This window comes from Zonotrichia leucophrys, chromosome 6, assembly GCF_028769735.1.
Source record: "Zonotrichia leucophrys gambelii isolate GWCS_2022_RI chromosome 6, RI_Zleu_2.0, whole genome shotgun sequence".
NCBI classification, from domain to species: Eukaryota; Metazoa; Chordata; class Aves; order Passeriformes; family Passerellidae; genus Zonotrichia; species Zonotrichia leucophrys.
Genome location: NC_088176.1, coordinates 14,807,497 through 14,827,684, shown reverse-complemented (window position 1 = coordinate 14,827,684; position 20,188 = coordinate 14,807,497). Strand labels below are relative to the sequence as shown.

Here is a 20,188-nt window from a genome sequence, read left to right as displayed (position 1 = left end):
AAAAGATGGTCAATATATGTAAGAATTAAAGTCTCCTCTTCTCCTCCTTCAACCCCACAAAAATAGAGGGTCACCATCTGGAGAAAGCTGACACACAAGTGGCCAGATCCAAAACTCCTCTAGCTGCAACAGGATATAACGTCCAGTTTTTCACAAATAGTTATAATCACACTTTCTCAGTGAAGACATGTTACATAGGCCAGTATTTGCAACGCCATGAAATTTTCCATTGTTAAAAAAGAAATAATGGACTACTAAAACTATTTTAAATTATCTGAGGTCTTCAGGAACTTAATGTTAAGAGAAGGAGATAATTTCCTATAAATTTGGTGTTGAAAATCTTGTGACAAAACTGTGACTATCTGTTTGCTAACTTCAAAGGACATTTTAATTAAGCATGTTTTAATATATTAAGCCAACTAGCCAGTAAGTAGTTCTCTTGCAGACCAACTGTAGTCCTCTATTTCTAGACTAACATCTAATGCACCATTTTCTTATTAAAAACAAAATACTGGAAGAATAGATTCTTAAACTGAATAAGAGATTAAAACATTAAATGTATTAATTATGAAATAAAATTTTAAAGATGTCTAAGAGACACACAAATATTAATTTATTAATAATTAACTGAAGTGGTCTAAGAGGAAAAAAAAAGAAAGTAAGAAAAAAGGCAGTAACACTTTTCCTTTTTTCAGTTATCTGTACAAACCACATCTAAAATTAAATTATTCACTATGCTTAACATAAAGGCTTGTCTACTACTTTCAATAATATTTAAGTTGGACCTGAAGTATATGTCTTGTAAAGCAAAGCTTTCCCAAATGAGAACCTTTGCTGGTTCTCTCTGCAGAGGCAGCTTCATGCTCACTTGTCTTTGTGTGTCAGCAGTAAATGCCCCTGGCCCTGCTCACACAAACCAGATCTCAGCTTGTTCAGTACAACATAAGAATCCTCACCTGGGCTCCCTGAATCACCCACAAGCAATATGTAAGCAACATCCTCTGATAAGAGGAGAGGAATTAAGTTAAGTCCCAATGGAGGTTACAAACAACTTCTGTAGTAGAGTTGAATTAACAAATACGTGAAGAAGAGGCTAGCTTTGGGATATGTTTTCTTAGCCAGGTAATTCCTGCTTAAGATAATGAAAGAAGTGTAATCAAGGAAGGATTTGGAGAAAAAGGCTGTCTATGTGAATAAACAAAAAATAATCCAGATTCATATATTTAACCATGGCTCATCAGCCACCAGTCGCACTACTATTGTCAAGACAAAGGATTTTTTTACAAGATGTATTCAAAATATGTATCAGATTCACCTTTTATTCAAAGGTGAAGTATTATTCAAGTATTATTCAAAAGGAACTTTGAGAGAACTTTATGCATTTTTAAGAGAGCAGTAACAAAGGCTGGCTAAGCATATTACATTAGAATCTCAGCCATTATGTGCAGTTATCTGAAACCTTCAGAAACATAAGGAACATGCTATGAGGCTGAAATAATTCTTCTGTACAAGGTATATTAAATACTTAGTTTTATGGGTTACAATTCTTAAAGTGTTCAGAATCTTCATTTATGGCTTATTTCATTTTAAGCAGTTTTATATAATAGAAATAAAAAAACTGAAGCTGAAATCCAAAGAGATGCAGTAAGTTTTCCGTACATTACTATCCTGTTGTTTATATTCACTTAAAGGCTTCAAGCTCATCCCTGCCCATACTCCCAAAAGCAAGTTTTTTTAAATTAAGGAAAAGAAAGGGTGGTGGTGGTGGAAACCTCTGCTCTGTTTATCAGAACTGCTATAGATTTATCATTAGTATAAGCTAAACCACCATTCAGAATGCCCATGGAAATCTAAGATGGTCTTCTGAGTTGTACACAACATATTCTAATTTTGTCCAAGGACAGTTCCCTCTTCCTCTCTCAGAAGTTTATGTCTGATAATTTGCCCATAAATTGAAGCATAGGGGATGTGGAAGGACTAATTCCATGACAAGATCCTAGGTACTTTAAAATGACAAAGCCCTGTACTGTAGAAAATAGGTCAGGAATTATTTGTCACGAAGAAATCCAGGCAAAGGAGGAAGTTTTTTGTTTACACACACACACACACATATATATGTAAAACTTATTTCCTCCTGCTTGATACGTCACAAGTGTTTATCTTAAAAGTTTCACTGCTTGACGCCAAAGATTAATTTCTGCTGCAAAAGCCATCAAGATTCAGAATAAAAAAAAAAAAACACCTATATATGAGACATTCACCTATATATGGAAAACAACTCCAAATTGAGGTTTTTTTTAATTTAAGGGAATCAAAATAGAAATATCTGCACACAAAATGAAAGTCAACATCCTTTCAATCAAGAGAATAAAGGAAATATTAATACAGTGAACATAAATAACTAGGCAAAATACTTCATGATAATTAAGACTATACCTGGATAATCTATGCAAGTCTGCAGAGTACATAAACACTCATGACATAATGCCCAGAGTTCATAGTCTTTCAGAGGCCTACCATACCAGGACAACAGGAGTTTTAGAGAGATCCACTGAAAAAAACAGTGAGGATGCAGAAAGTTATAAAAATTATTACAAATTAAAAATATTTACTAATGCAATAGAAAAGTAAATCCTAATATAAAAATCTCAACTTAAAAAGTAACAAGAAAATGTATTTATTGCACTTAGCAGTAATGAATTAATACTATTTATTAAAAAAGCATGGCACAGTCAGCTAACTGTATAAATTAATTAATTGTTTCTTAATTCCTTCAGGAAATGTGAGCTGTCTGGAAGGTCTTTCTTACCATACTAAGAAAAGACTCTTAGAATGTCCTCTGTGTAATAGACATATTTTATGATGAAACATAATTGCATAATTATAGGGAGAACACCTAGACTGAAAAACATAAAAACTCAAATGATTGCCATCAACAAAACAGTCCCACATTCAAAACCTGATTTACCCTGACAGTTGCATTACATGTCTTACCTTAAAGATTTCATCAACATCTCTTGTTCTTCTGTGAAAGACGTTAACAATATTGACAGAATTAATGACAGGTTTATTCAAAATCCCAGCGTGTTGTTTTGCTTTTAATCACTGGCTGCTCAATTTGTAGTAACAGCATTTGTTTTTCTGACTACCAATTTAGGTTTTGATATCTGGCATAATATCTTGATGTGAAAAGATACTGCTCCATGGAAACTTTCTGTTCTTCAGAGACATACTTTACATTTTCTGATTTTTTTTCTTTTTGGGGGGTGGTGTGTGTTTGTGTGAATCTAAGAATTGGAGATTTACAGTAGGGCACACACACCTTCCTGATCAAATTGGGCTAATGGAAAAGCTCATCTCAAGCAGAGGCTCTTGACATCGGCTGTACTTCATGATCTCCGTTCATCTAACAAAGGAACACTAAAAAGTTCATTGTAGGCAGAAGCTCCTGAGTGAGAGCAGACCCAAAGAACTCTTTTAAAAAAGAGCACAGCACATTTTCTCTTACATATGCAGTCCTGAATGAGTCAAATTCAGGCCATGTTAGGGAAAAGAATTACCACAAGTAATTCAGGATTAACTCTAGAAAAAAAACCATTTCAACCTCAAAAAAAACCCTAAAGAAACAAAAATCAATCAAATAAAAAAGGAACCAAACCAACCCAAAAAAACCCTAAACAACAAAATTGAAGCACAGGAGACAAACAAAAAAATCTTCTGAACTGTTTTGTTGCTTTTACCAACAGCTTTCTATCCCAATCAGTATTTGTAAAAACTGCATTGCCTAAAGGTCTTTCCCACATACAATTGCACTACATCATTAACTTTGACAAATCATCCTCTGCACTGTCATTTACTAAAGTAAATTTTTCATCCTTTTACTGAGATGCTCTTTGGATTTTATCATGAGATATGTAATGAGCTGACAATTGCATTGAATTTCATAAAGCTCAACAAACAAATAGCTTCAGTGCAATCTATGGAGAAAAGAAGGACATTAATTTCTGTAGCTGAAACTTTGCTTGTAATTTGAACTAGAAGACCTTCTCAAAGAACACAATACTTTAGGCTCATATTGTTTAAATATTCTTTGAAGGTGAACCAGATAAACTACATTTTTTTAAACAAAATATGTCAGGAAATACATTTTGATTTACTGAAAATGTTTCATATTCTGCCTACCTCCAACAGATAAAAATGAACTGGGTGCTATTCTTCTATCCTATATTGGCAAAAATTAGTAACTTCAGCATAGACAGATTTGAAGCCAGGTGATAAGATTCGGTTTCATTCTCCAATTTTGCTATCACCAGCACCCTGGAGGGCAAAATTCTTTCATCCATGTGTTCTTTTCCTGTATCTAGAAAAGTAAGCTCTTGAACAGTCCGATAAAAAGCCATCAATCACACAGCAGGAAGGAAAAGGACAGATAATCAAAAGAATGAATCAGTCTAGAAAGCATATAGGATAGAGCTTCATACTGTTGATAGATTCCTATCCCTGAGCAGCAGTGCTTCCCCCTCCAGAGCACTGTGGTTCTCATGTGCCTCAAGTGTCTTTGCTCACAGGCACTTTACAAAGAAAGGAGCACCCAAATCTTCAAATTAACCCTGCACAGCTGACATGAGTGAAGAGAAACCATAAGAGAAATTTCAGACTGACTAAAACATTAAGAAGGCTTTGGGATTTAGGAATTTTCTTCTAGTAAGTACACACAAGTGCCACATGTTTCTCTGTAAGAGAATCCCTCCTCTTGAAGTTTATGTCTTTAGAGGCTCTAAAAGCTGCAGCAAAGAAAGATGGACTTCCTTTACTGCATATACAAATCACCTTTCACTTCAGGAAAAGGTGATGAATGGCTAGCCAGGGAAAGAAGAATCTCTCAGTGAACTGGAGACTGAAGTTTGTTGTACTGCAGAAAGCTGCAAAGTATTTCTCATCACCTCTGGGATATCCAAACTCTTTAGTGTGAGAAAGAAATGACAGAAAGAAATTCAGGCGTGGCAGGAGAGTAGGAATAAATCCTAAGAGCAGCAGCAAAAGTTTATGATAAGACAGAAGTGTCAATGATAGATTAGAAAACAGAGAATGAAGAGACACTGGAAAAACTATTTTGGAAGAAAAAGGTATGTAGGGAAAGCAAATCTTAGCATAAATGGGAATTACTGCCATCTGTAGCATAGCCAAAACAAACTGAATCAGGAAAAAGAAGGATGGAGTCTGGTTACAGTTTGGTGAACTATATTTAAATGTATATAGTCATTGTTTCTCTGGCAATCATTCTAAAGAAATAAGAAACCTCAAATATAATATTGTTAGCTGGTATTTGTGTGCTAGTTGGTTTTCTGCCACGCTAATAAATATCTGCACTGCTATTGTCTCTTACTGTAATTCATGTCTCTCCTCACCTTGACCATATCAATTTTATTCCTGAAAGAAACACCTGAGAAGGTCATTCTTCTGGTGTCCTAGAATTATTCCAAATTCCCACCTTCCTCCAACAGAAAGAGAAATATGGAAGACTTCAGATGAAAACTGAGGGTTCAGACCTGCTGGGGACTTCTAACACCTTGCAGAAGTTACCCCATGTACTGAAGGTACATGACAAGACATGTTTCACCACATATTTGCATTTGAGGTGAAAAATGGATGCAGTCTGGTTCAAACAGTTTTCAAAGGAAAAAGAATATACTTCTCAGCCTATGGTTATGAGGCAACTTTTATTTAAGCCTCAATCCTTAAACAAAGGTAAAACAAAGGTATTTAATGCAATGCTCCTGGTACCTCACCTCTGAGGTATTTTAACACGATGCACGTTCTAACTCTCCTGAACCTTGTTTTAGTAAACATGTAAGTGTACAGCTCCTTAATTAGTCATGTCTCAGGTGTGGCTGTTTTGGTTTTTAACATGCAAGTCTCTGATTCATGGCTATTACTATTTCCTAAAACTTAAAAATAAAATCCCCACACAAACACCAAGAAAAAAAAATCTGAAGTACTGGAAAATGTATGATTAAATGCTTTTAGTCAAACCATCTGTAGCATGCATTGTTACTTATCTACCAAGAAATTTTAGCAAAGCAAGCTCAAGACAACTCTTCAGCATTTATAAGTCCACTTCATTCAAACCATTAACATTATTTTAATAATGTTATTAAACATTCATGAATATATTATCATCAGTGTACCAAAGAGGAACCAAAATTATAACCTAATGTCTCTTTCAAAATTTTTTAAATGTTCTAAACCAGACCTTTTGATAACAGAAATTATATTACCAATTTTTTAAAGTAAGAAAATGCTTTCACAGCATTGAAATTTTGTCAGAAAATATAAAAAAGCCAAATGAGCCATTATTGTCTATATCTACATCCTGGTGCCATTTTGGTTTATGCTCAAAGATTGTATTTTAAACCTTACTTGTTGGAAAATTGATTGGTTTTTTGCAGTGCTGCAAAGACTATTTAACAGATCTGCTTAATTGTTGGTACCAGAATTGTAACCCCCAAATTTAGAAAAGCATTCCAACTATGCAAACATAATCTATTTTATGAACATAATGCTAGCACATTTTAAATAGCCAAAGCAAGATTTTCATCATTCTTTTCTTAGCAAGTATTATTCTAGGAATTGACAACTTTTCTTTCCTTCATGTTATTTCCCCAGTGTTAAAGTGTCAGCCTCTAGCTACATGGCTTTTCACTTCTCTCATGCTTGACAGGGTATGAATGACCAACAGAAAACAAACTTGCATTTGCCAGGTTTTCATTAACCCTTCCCAAGTAAAGGCCATAGCATTTAAATCACAGAAAAACATTTAAAAGGATTAGAGATGAGACACACCCGATTGGAATGAAACTGGTTAGAGAAATAAAAGATCCCCACTCAAACTTGAAGTGAAAAATATTTATTTATGGCATGCAAAGCTATAAAAATTACTAGGAAAACCCTCACAAGATACATTGCAGTAGCCAGACAAAAGCAAGCAAGTATTTTTAGTAATGCTTACTAGCAGTAAAGCACACAACAATAAGAAGCAGTGTTTGAGTATTAGAAAAATATTGTCCACTGGAGAAGTACTGACAGGCAAGAAAAACTGTCTGTTCTCCAGAGTAGACAAGGTTGATCTTCAACCGGATGGGGCTGGTATTGCACCTTCTCTAAACAACATGAAATATTGAAAGGAATGCTGGAGATACCATTCTAAAAGCTCCACTTGCTTCAATCATGCCAATCTGTAATGGAGAACTCAGGAAAGAGCAGCACTGCAAATCCTCTGAGGTGTTTTCTATTTACCCCACAAGGCAGAAATCACATTAGTTGGGTCCTCACACTTCTTGTGCTTTTACAGTAAGTGAACAAACTCAGACTCAGGCTTTCTTTAAAAAAAGGTATTTGGTAAAATTTTGGCTAATGGGAACTTGAGAAAGAGACAGCAACTATATTTCTGTCACGTAAGGAATAGCACAGTGTGACTTTCAGCTGTCAGGAGGTAACAAAGAGTCAAAAACTGCTATATTTTGGAAGCCTGAGGAATAAAATCGCTTTTCCCAAAGAAAAAAACAAGCTGAAAACATTAACCCACTGCATTTCTCTAAGAAGACTAACAAAAAAGCCTGCTATACAGTTCAACAACTACTAACGATGAATGACCCTCCTTCAGAAAACAAAGGACTACGAGGCTAGAAATTCAGCATTTCAGGAAGCCATTTCAGAAGCCTAGGTGTTAATATGCTTAAAGGCTTTTTTCCTTCCTAGAGCAGTTAAATAATCAAATAACATTTTATTATATTTGCATTTTTGTTTAAGACCAAAAAGATTTTTCTAAATAGCACATTTTTTCTGAGGCAGTACCTGAACATTTGCTGGAATAATTTACTCAAAAAGAGAATGTAGAGCATGAGTCTATCAAGCATTTCTTCTATTGAAAAGACAGCTATAAACCTCTGATATAATAAAGAACCACTACCCTGCTGTTTTCATTTCATATGCTATGTAATACAACACTGCTTATTAGGGTACCTGGAATAAGAGTCACTGTTTCTAATTCACAGTGACTGTCCTGTGAGTTCAGTGGGAGCAGGATAACATCACTGTTAATAAGAGCCTACTTGTTTGAAAGAATGAAATTCTGTTTAGGCTGAAAGGACACTTTATTTAAATTGATGATGTAATAGTTGAAGAAAAAGAAGAGTTTAGAAGAATGGCAGAATAAGATGAAAATATGTCTTGGTTTACTTTCCTGTGTGTCAGTCTCAAGTGCTGCTGCAAAAAAGCAAATAAGATTTGTTACAACTTTTAATTTCATGGAAGAATTTTGGAAAATTATAATTCTGGGGAAGATTATTTTCTTAAAACTGCCTTCATGCACATAGACTTAAAATTTGCCCTGGTAATCTGGTAAGGACTGAATATAGGTCTTATTTCAACATTTTTTCCTCCTTAAAAAAGAACCCCTATCACTACATTCAACTTATGTCCACAAGTGATGGCAGAAATAGAAGAAAAAAGGATGCATGTACAATAAATGGACTATTTCTCAGAGTCTGAAGAGTGCATTTGCAGGGTTTAAAACCTAAATAAAGGATTCAATATGCATAGAGTGAATAACCCCCTCAGAAGGCAAGACCATGCTATGTGGTACTTATCCACATTTATCATCCTCCTGAACTATGAATTTAATAAGCACACCTGTTGAGGGAGAAGAGACAGGAAAGGGAAAAAGGGACAGATTCTTGTATTTGCTCTAGTTTTTGAGCTATGATGAACCAAAGGCTCGTTTCACACCTGGCAATTCGAGGTTAGTGCTCCAAAGGAGGTGTTTGGGCAAGTTGAAAAGAGAGAGGGACAGAGACTGAATACAGCCCTAAGTGCCACTGTATGGGAGGGCTGGAAGATGGGCTGGTAGGCAAGAACAAGGCTGACTTGCCAGTAGACAAGCAACGAAAAAGCCCAACATCTTCACCTAAGAATTATTTCTAGAAACAAAATGTGTGAAGTTTGTGCTGCTCATTTTTATCCTGCTGTAACAAAGCTGGAGAAGGATAAACAACCCTACAGTTTTAGCCAGCAGCTCTCCTACCACATGGATTGTTTACACCTCTGAGTATGGCACAAAAGAAAACCATCTAGTCAGAGACCAAACTTGTCCACCCTGAGATATGTAATTTGAGCAGAGAAGAGACCATATTACAATTAACTATCAACAAACTCTGGTAGATTCTCCCTTTGTTATTTGGCTATTTATAAAGACTTAATGCATGAGACAACATACCCATCATATTGTGCACATATTTAAATTCTATAGTGAAACATACATTAACAAACAGAGACAGCAATTTAAGAACACAGAACGAATATAGCATATGTACAATTTCCAAAAACTTAAATGTACATGGAAGATTAAAAAAAAATACAGACTCTATCCTCCTGAAGCTGATGGGATATTGCCATTGATTTCAGTGAGGTCAGGTTTACAGTCAGGAATTCTGCAATTTTCTTAAGCACCTGGGAGACTCACTGCAAGGTAGTGAAATTTATGCATTGACAGGAACACAAAGAGTTAAAAATACATGTATGCTTTGGTTGTTCTCTTACAAATGCAATCAGCTATTAAGGAATGCTGCTCTAACACACGAGCAAGTAGGCTCCATTTGTTAAAAAAACAATTTAAAATGGAAGTTGATTCTGCAACAGCATAAATTTCACTGCAGCACTTTACTTTTTCATTTAGGAAGAAAAAGGGATCACCATGTTTGCAATATTAACTCTTAAAGTGTGCAGACTAGCAAAATGCCATTTTCTGGGATGCTAAAGTGGACAAGAGGGAAAGAAGTCACACAGTATTTAAGTCATCTCATCTCCACATAAGTGACTACAGCAACTATATAACGAAGACTTTATTTTTACTACCTGCTCATTACTTTTGATTTCTGAACCTCTGCCTCCACAAAGATTATCTTCATTATTGTTTGCACTCATCACACCGTTGCTTAATTCTGGTGGCCTAATTAGGTTTGATCCATGCCTGTTCCCACTGGGTTTTGTTGTTAATACTGAATCCATCTTGTTAAAATGCGGTACATAATTCTCATTTGACCCTTGAAAAGTTTCAGAACAGTCTTCCAACACCATGTAGTTGTCTAGCACTTTTGCTCCAGCAATTGACTGATTTGGGCCTTTTAGCATATCAGCTGGTTTTAGCACTTCAGAGGTAGCACCAGAAGAGTCTTCTTTGTGACCAGAAGAAGAAAAACCTATCTTTTTACCATTGATAAGTGACATATGTTCTTTTAGATTCAAGCCAGACACTTGTGTGCATACACATGGTGCTTCTAAATGATGATCATCAACTTGGCGATTGTTTGATTCTGTTTCTGGTGGACTACTGACAGCAAATGAATTGAGATTTCCCTTTGAAACAGCAACCTCATTATTATTGTCTAGAGGTAGTGACTCTTGTGTTACAAAGTGATTTTTCCTATCTAGTGGTCCACTGTTGGTTACAGAAGTAAAAAAGTTATTTGTATCTGCAAGTTCGAGTGGTAGCTTTGGAAAGGTTTTCATTTTTCTCAAAGAACCTTTCTTAAAAAGGCAATCTCTCTCCAGGTCAATAACACATGATTTTATATCCAAAGCAACACAAGCGAAACTGTCAGTATACACTGCGTGTTTGTCCTCTTCTTTGCTCTTTTCAGTTTGAGTTGCAAGTTGTGAATGTTGAGTTTTCTCATTATCCTGATCAATTTGCATTTCCTTTAAACCACTTTCTCTGCCAGTCACCATGGTAACTACAGAAGAGTTGTTATGACAGGCAGTAGTCACATCTTCCACTGCAGACGAATCACCTGCAATGTTGTTTTTCTCATTTGCATATAATTTAGATCCCAAACTCCTCTGACACATTCTTCCCTTCCACATGTTATCACAGACATCTAGATACAAAAACAGATGCTTATATTAAATGTGTATTAAACCTCCTAATCTCTCCTTGTAAATCTCTACATTACTTTTTCTGCCATTGCTGTTACATATCTTTAGTATGCTACACAAATTCTCAATTTCTGAACAAATCACTTTGAATCATAAGGGACACTTCAAACATATTATGTTAATTAAGAGTTGCGTGTCCCTGTTTCCCCATCACCAATTGACAAATATTTAACAATGATTTGTTGCAATCTAGAAAGGAACGTATAACAGGAGATCACAAAAACACAGTCTTTGAAAAATGATTAGATATGTCAGGCAATCTGAAGTTTTGGACTAAATACATTTTACTGTTACCTTGAGAAGCACCAAAAGATTCAATTGAAAGAACTCTTCTTCCAACAGCAGACAAGCTTCGACAAATATTACTTGATGAAGCAATCTTCATTTTTTCTTCACATAATGACAAAATGCTCTGGAGAAAAAGAATGTTAAATACTTATTTAATAATGAATAGATTTGTGAATTTCAACTAATATGAATGATGTTAACTCCCACAGTACATCTGAATTTATATGATGCTACATTGGAGGTCTTTCTTCTCCAATTTTTATACCGTTTCTATTCTTTATAATGTTTCTATTATGTGGTTGAATTAATTTCTTGTTTTTACCATGGGCTATTATGAAGTCATTTAATACAATTCAAGTTTTAGCCTACAGTTAGAACATCAAGAACAACTGATAAAAATTATCTTAAATGTTATCCTTTATGAATAACATAGTGAAAATGCAAAAAGCTAGAGTGCTGATTACTTTTTTAAACAGCCAATGCTTTACTTGAATTCAGTGACACAGGCAGGATGATGAATGTTTTTATTACTGAAATTACATGAAAATTAAATGCTGAATCTTTCAAAAACTGCAAAATACAATTATCTAAAAAGCAATATTCCCAGTTAGAAAAAGCAATCATTATCAGATCACAAAAAGTAACCATACTTCGTATCTCTAAATTGCAGCTTGGGCACCATTGATGGCATTAGCATTGGTCTCACACATAATTAACTACAGATTCACACATTTAAAAACCTGCCCCTTTGGGCAGGATGTAGGAGAGAGCTGCCTTACCAAATATATCTCACCATTTCCTCAGCAACTATTCCTAGATAAACACTGGTGAGACCTCATACAGCCCTCAGGAGATGCTCTCACTTCCCCATTCAGCAGCTCCCACCCAACTGCTCCTCTGCTGTTGTGCATGGAAGAAATTTGCCCTGTTGGTTCACATATGGGGTTGAGGAAGGATAGAAAAAAGGGAGACAGGTATCCAGCTGTGCTGAAGTCTAGCAAAATACCTAGAAAAGTCTAGGGGCTTTCCCTCCAAATAGCTCCCACAACTCTGTTCACCCAAGAAAGTGTCCAGTGGAAAAGGAACAGAAAGAACATACCCACAAAGTGACCCTTATATATATTACCTAAGACCAATTATTTTTGGGATGATTTCAATAGTCAGCAACAGCTTTCAGGGTCTACAGACCACTCAGAAATGAGAGAGTGCTATACAATCCCTCCTCTGACAACTTAACAGTAAATGAATAGAAATAGAGCAGCTGACCAAACAGGCTCCATATTGGGTATGGTCTCCTGCCTGGGCAGTCCTCAAGTCAGGGAGCCAATATTTTTTACTTTCTAAAAACAAATCTGTTAATTCTTCTGTTGCAGCAATCTTTCTGCAAAGTATTGATCATAGGTGCTACACCATTTAAAATATACACTATCAGTTCAGGAAAATGAAACACCCATGACCTCCCGCCCCCCCCAAAATGACATCCTCATAGTCTGCAAAAACATTAAACTTCTGCACATTAATGTCAAATAACTCTATCAGGTAACCAACATTTAGAATGTAAATTCTTCGAAAACATCAGCATGAAAAATCCTATACAGCTTCAAATTCTTTCTAATGGCTAAAGGTAAAATAAGAGGCTAAATGGAATAAAATACAAAATTCAATAAAGATATCTGAGCCTTTATGTATTTACAGAAAAGCTAGTTAGTAGTAATGCTTTGAACAACACTGCTTTGAACATGCCAAGGAACAGAGGCTTTCTGGGGCAGGGTCCTTACTTCCCCTTCTTAAATGCAATCCCATTATCACACAAATTTCACAATATAATGCCTGTGCTTTTATTTCTAATGACAATCTGTCTCTCTGCAAACCAAATACTAAATGGGAAGAAAACAGTTAATGAGAAAATTTAGATACATCAGTGTATTCACACAATCTTCTTAAAAATCCAAGCACTGTCAAATATCTACATCTACCTTCAGGTTGTATATACAGCAGAGTGGGAAAAAGGATGAATTTCTGTAGAGTCAGAGAAGACCTCAGCTTTCTTGCAAAACCTGAGCATACTGCTTATCAAGACCATCTTGATAATTACAGAGATTAATGAGATAAACAGAGATTAATGAGCACACATACAGAAGTATTAGTATCAACTTTTTTAAAACAAAAAATGATGTAGGACTGTTTTACCTCAATATCTGGCCTATTTTCAGGATTCTCTTCTTGCATTTGTTCCAGTAGAGTGTGCAGATCTTGTCCAAATTCTGATTCTGTCTCAGGTTCTACAATATACTCTATTGCTGCTTTCAGTGTTGCACCCAAAGAATAGATGTGTGCCTGCAAAAATTTTTTAAAAAGACATTAAACATGTTACCAATTTTTTCTGTCCTGCCACAAAAGCTTCAAGATCACACAAGCTTACACTATTTTCAAATTTAATGTAACAGTTTACTGGAAAGGTGGTTTAACTTAAACATGATGAACAAAACCAGCTTCAGATCTGCTTTGGGGGATATACTTGCTGCAAACAAAAGGAAATATTGTGGGGTCCAATTAGAACTCTTTTTTCCCCTCATCAATAACCAGTATTACAAGTATTATACCAGGCTACAAATAAATATAAAACTGAGAACCCTGTGTTTGTGTAAGTACTGTTTAAGTTAAAAGCATGCTAAAAAGTTTGATTGAAGGGAGATTGAAGTGGCATCCCTCTTAGCAGGGAAACAAAATATTTATTTGAAAAAAGCCCCTTTTCTATAGAGCAATATGAGTGCTATCAAGCATAAAGAAGCAAAGAAAATACAGCATAATACCACTTGTCACTGAAGACATTTATGAAAGAGTTTTTAAAAATACTCCATGTTTTCCACCTCTGCTTCTCTCAAAGCCCACATCCTCGTGATGGGTTAGGATTAGGTGAACCAGCAACTTTTTAAAATCTAGTGCTAATGCAGTAGATTTCCCACACAACACAGCTACATCTTAATTTTAGAAGTATCTTTCTTCTTGGGGAAAAAAACAAAAAAGAAAAAATATTTTAAAATACTTTTTCAGATCTACTTAAGCAATCGTATTTTATCCATGATGGCCTGTATTTTATATTCCATTAATAGAACAGATTTATAAAATGTGTAAAATTTATAAGCAAACATAAGTGCAAGTTTGGATAAACATTTCAATGGTGATGCAGCATAGCCAGGAATTCAAATGTACTGAACACTGTCCTCTGAGGTTTACAGATACGTACATAAGTAAAATAATGACTGCACTTGTACATTAAATTGGTTTTAATGCCTTTGCTACACACTTGACCATTTCTTATCTTAGAAAGAAGACTGACTTGAAGGTCAAAAGTAATTTATTTCCTCCACCCACCCCTAACTTTATCATTAAGGTGTGTTTTTGTCTCTAAATTGTATGAATTGTACTTTTTCCACAGGTATGCTTTTAGATTTACTTTTTAGTGAGGCAGGACACCTCCATGAAGGGACGTGTAACACCACCTATCAGGAAGAGCTGTGTATGTGAGACTGAACAATTCCCCTCTTCCCCTCTCCCCTCCATGCCATCCCCAAACCAAGAACACATAAACAGTGCTGGCTGCTGGCTCAGAAGCTTTGATTCATGTTTGGGACACATCAAGATTAGGACAAGTGTCAGAAAAGCAGACTATATGCCATCTGATCTAGACAGAAAAGATATTTTTTTTTCCAACGCAATAATTTCAGTCTCAAGTTTTTCACTGTTATACAACTTCATCATTAAGCAGAAGAGGAAGCTGAAGAGTTTTGAGAATATCAGAGGAACTAAGACAGGAACTGTTATGATTTTTATTTTGATTCAGCAGAAGAATGAAGGCCATTTATATATTCCAAAAGTAAGGGTTACTTTTCCCCGGCCCCGCTCCCTGTGCCACTCAGGGGCAGCAGCCCTACTGAGCCACACACTTGACAGACCAGAATGATTCTAATTTTTTGGTAAGATGAAACAGACCACGTTGGTAAAAGGACACAAAACTATGAAGCCTGAGCAAATAGTCCACTAACAAGGTGATGGGAAAAAAACTGAAGATCTTTTTTTCCCCAACACACTAAAAGTTTCTCTATTAAGGTACTTCCTTTCCTCTGACAGGCAGGAAAACTAGTTTTGTAGATGGCCATGTTAAGCACCATAGCTTGTAACTAATTTCTGTGTTAAAACATTTACAGGGAATGTGGACAACTTTTTCAACTTGAAGCTTTCTTTCATGTAAATCCCTCTTTTACCTTTCCCCTGTTCTAGCTCCCCAAACACCACCACCATCAGCCCACAAGTAAAAGCAGAAAGAAAACCCAGCTATTTAATCAATTTCCCGAGTTGGCAGTAAACATGGGTAATATTTAAGGTAATCCAACGTAACCTTGTGTCCTAGTGGAGCAATGAGAAAATGCATTTACGATCATCCACTAGGTGGGGCATCCCCCAAGTTAATGCATCAAAAAGCTTCTACCTAACTGCACAGCTGCGCTTAGGAAGAAAATTTCACTTCCTGGGAAAGAAGAGCAAGATGGGTATATGCAAAATACGTAAATATGTAATAATTATGTAATAAATATGTAAATAAAGCAAATTCCTGAGTATAAAATACCTAATGCTTACTAGAAGTGACTGCTCTCAATGAAAACAATCTCATAAACAAGCTAAAAACTTTTCAGCCTGTTCTATGGAGAGCAACAAATAAGAAAGGGTGGCAGAAAACTTTTCTTCTGAGACTGAATTGGCTGTTAGGAATTTTATTAAATAATTAAGAGGTCTTTTTTCCTTAATTTCTGAAAAAACCCCAAACAAAACCACTACCACTAAAAGAAACAAAACCAAAATCCAACAAAATACTCCCCCTCAAGAAAACCCCTCACACCCACTTGTTTTAAATGTAGATAAGGAGGAAAGCTGTTTAAATTATGAGCATTTTTCATTACAGGGTAATAATTTAATAGCTGATAAATAGCATGACTGTCAGAGGAGAGGTCCAAAAGAAAAACCAAACAAACCCAAAGCAATCTCTTCAAAATTGCTAAGGAGGTTCAGGAGTTAAAGACTAAATGTCACTTGTTACAAAAACATACAGACCATGCCAGCAAGACTGCACCACAGTGTCAGCTTCAGAAAGGATGGGAGAAAAGGGGAGAAGTCACATTAAGAAACCAGCTCTCCAGATTTGATCCTAGAGAATGCATATCCTCTTAGCCCAAAGCCAGCAAACACAACAAGAACTGTAGGTAAACCATTATGGTATGCTTTACACACACACACAAAAAAAAAGTTTGAAGATAGTAATTATTTGAGGTAATAGAAGTCCTTTCAGCAACATGCTGAAACAAGGGAACTCATGTTCCAGAGAAAATTTTGAAGGTCATGATCATACGAGTAGCTTCAAATCAAAATAACTTTAAATACTAGAGTGGTTTCCAAGACACAAAGGCATAAGAAGACAAAAAAATTCCAAAAAGGTAATTCAAAATGTGAAGATACTACCTTTTTTTAAAATGATTAGGTTAAGTACTGGAAGCACTTACCAAGGGCAAGGAAAGATTCTGCCATCATGTTATAATTCTATATAATGGTTGGAATATATTACAAAAGGCTTCTGCAAGTTCTACTTAAAAGTTACTTGCCTTGCTGCATGTCATTTTATAATCATTTAACACCAGAGGAAGTGAAATCAGAGAATAATGATCTGCTCTAGTTTTAAAATCTGCCAATCAAAAGATCAGGAGAGGAAGTAAAAGCTCCAAGTCTACACAGAGAGCATGACAGAGGCGTTGTTGTATTACTGCTTGACAGAGCTAAAGAACTGAACTTCTCCAGAAACTCCCATTTGCAGACAAACACTACAGGAAAAAGCTGACAAAGGAGCTTTTGAATAGTGACTGCACAAGCATGTAGCAATTATGAATAATGGCCATTTATATTCTGTACTGAGATTGCACTAAGTTCAGAATTGTAGGTCTTCCAAAGAACTGAAAAAGACAGACCATAATACAACTAATTCTTCCTGAAAAATATTTCTGACTAAATGATAAGTTATAGAAATTGTGTAATTGGTTTTGACATTCTTACTTGACCCTTATTTTACTTTGTGTATTTTTCTCTTTTTTTACTGAGATTGCACAGATATAACTACTTCCACCCTTTCACAATTCAAGGTATTTAAGGGTTCCATAAAAGAAAGCTTCAGTGTGATATTAAGCCTCAAAGTTTTATAAAGAAATTCAAGGTAATGCTTGAGAAAATTACTACTGAGAGAAAACATTTAATATTTACCTATGTAATTTTTCTATGTAGTCACTCTAAAATGCACTATTTTTATGCAGAAGAAAGTCAGTAATATTCCTTAGTGAGAAAATTAAAGGGAAATAGGTCCATTATTTTTAATACTTTCCTTCACTACAAATGGACTAAATGCCTTTCTGCATAATTGTAATTACTGGAAGGTGTTGTATTAAAAATTAGCTTTATGTTCATTTGGCACTCTGGATACCTTCATAATTAGTCTGCAGAGTGTGCTAGAAGTGCTCAGCAACTGTAGACTATTCACAAAACATACAGTCCAGCTTGAAGTGGTTAACAAATACTAGAATGTGCAGTTTGTCCCTTCTAACTACAGTTAACCTTGCCTGAAAAAAACTTGGTCCCCAAAAGACTTAAAAAAATGGGGCCCAAAAAGTATCTACAGGTCATATTTTCTCACAACCAAAGTCTGCAGGTATTTTAACTCTCAAATTTTCTTTTAACTAACCTAACAAAAGTAAGTGAAAGCTTTCAAGTTCGTATATGTTGTTAGGCAAACATCAGGTCATCAATTTATATTACAAGGCACAAGCAAGGCTTTGTTACCTAGTCCCTGCATTTTACTGGTTCTGGCTTCTGGGGACCTCTATTTGTATCATCCAGTTTGAACTGAGAAACATTACTTGGGAAATTACCCTAATCTTAGTTTATAGTTGCAGACTTCTTGTTTGTAACAGTTCATGCTAACTGTTTATTTCCATTAATTTGTTAGCCATTTGTTAGCCACATGCAGCTTTTTTGCACCTATGTTTTGCAGCAAGAATTTCCACATTTTACAGCACAAAAAGGGAGTATTTTGTTTGAATCCACCCATGTACATCTCATTGTTGCCACCCCCTTCATTTCTGAGAGCTGACACTCACTCCATGGCTGCTGCCACAGCACACCTCACAGATTTCTAGCAGAGCTTCTCCCTCAGGGCATTGTCTTCCAACTAAAGAATATTACATGAAGTAACTGTTTCTTTTACGAATGCTGCTTCACCGTCTGCTCCTGGAAATTTATGTTATTGCTAATCTTGTCAGGTTGGCCACTAGTCTATTCTGACACTCTTAATTGAGTCAAATTTTTGATAATTCTCCATAAAGAAGACTTGCAATGTATGAAGCTATTGAAGGTCCTACAAGATTAAAACATGTTCAAAAAAATAACACAGTTTTTTGGCTGTAGCTTTCTTTGAAAAACCCTTTTGTATTTTATTCATTTGCAAACATTGCAGACTTCGGGTAGCATTTCTGTGTTTTGAGAAATTTGAAAAATATCAGGTTTTCATTCTTTTGTAAGTTTTTTTCATACTTTTTGACTAACCTCAGGGGTTTCTTTTCAGGTCTTCTTTGACAGAAGATTTTTTTTTTTTAAATAAATCATAAGGTACCTTTACAACAGTCTCTGTGCACCTGTGAACATTATTTTAACAGCTACAAATCTGGCTTTCCATATGGCTCTGTTGATTGTTGTCCATAGAGGAATTTGCCAGCATCTATAGTAGTAATTACTTTGTAAAGGAGTACTGTCAATTCAAAGCTATACCCAGAAATGAAGAAAAAAAATACAAATTTTTCAAATGGACCTCAATACAGTTTCAAAAAGCTGCTGCTATTTTAACTACTGTACTAAAGACAGATCTATCTTAAGCCATTGACTGTTATCTCAGTAAAGATTCATTTTCTTCTTGGAAGTCACATGAAGATGAACATGCCCAGAATCTTGAGCAAATTTAAACCATGCTATTTGCAGGAAATTACTCATGTATTTGCAGAGTGAAGAAACAAATTAAGAACAGGTTTCTTACACTTCCATCCCACTTTTAGGCTCCCTTAATCACAAAGATCAGGCACTCCAGCACGGATGAGTAGGACACCAATTGACTCTTCTCCTGCATGACTGAGTAAGTATAATTATGAGGGGTAAGGAAGAATGCCGAGAAAAAAAAATCTGCTGAAGACCTCAGAGGTTTAGATAGCAGAAGTTACTCACATTTATCTTTAAAGCTTCTTGAACAATGCTTTTTTTTAAAAACTCCCTTTGAAACGGAGTTTCATGTGTCACAGCTCTCCTTATGATTTATCAGCCATTAACCTCCTTACTTTTAAGTTACTTGCCATAGGTAATTAATTTATCACTTAATTAAGGTAACACAACTTATTCCCTGTAGGCATAGAAACAAGGAAGCCTGAGAAACAGTTATATGCATGCTGAACAGACTGGCTCTGTCTTCCCTCAACTGTGTACAATTTTTTTTTTTTATTTTATAGCAAATACAATATTAGTCATAGTACTGAAGTATGTTATTAAAAAAAACCCCTACTCTTAAACCTTAGAGACTGTGCCTACTGGTAAAGTCTGTCACTGAGTAATGCATTCACATCATTCTGTATTGAGGGATACTTATTACAGATTTTGGACGTAAAAACCTGAATTGCAGCACTTTCATGTAAGAACACTATGGGCCAATACACTAGAATAGCATTCCAGTTCTTTTACCATTACATGAATCAATGAATGATATCCAGACTCTGACACATAAAATATTCATTACTGCACAATAACCAATTAACTCTTCCTTAACAAAATAATC

General features: G+C 35.4%; 1 protein-coding gene across 4 annotated transcripts in view; it reads right to left on the bottom strand.

The window, feature by feature from the left end:
* KNDC1 (kinase non-catalytic C-lobe domain containing 1) overlaps positions 1-20,188 on the bottom strand; it is a 57,279-nt gene that overhangs the window by 20,975 nt on the left and 16,116 nt on the right. For all 4 annotated transcript variants that reach the window (XR_010440725.1, XM_064716206.1, XM_064716208.1 and 1 more), the window contains exons 4-7: positions 13,471-13,617; positions 11,287-11,404; positions 9,913-10,934; positions 2,437-2,551 (exon numbers count right to left, since the gene is read on the bottom strand). Coding sequence is in view for 3 of the 4 variants with exons in the window: in XM_064716206.1 (XP_064572276.1) it covers positions 2,437-2,551; positions 9,913-10,934; positions 11,287-11,404; positions 13,471-13,617 (1,402 nt within the window). In the remaining variant the exon portion in view is untranslated. The remainder of the gene's footprint in view (positions 1-2,436; positions 2,552-9,912; positions 10,935-11,286; positions 11,405-13,470; positions 13,618-20,188) is intronic.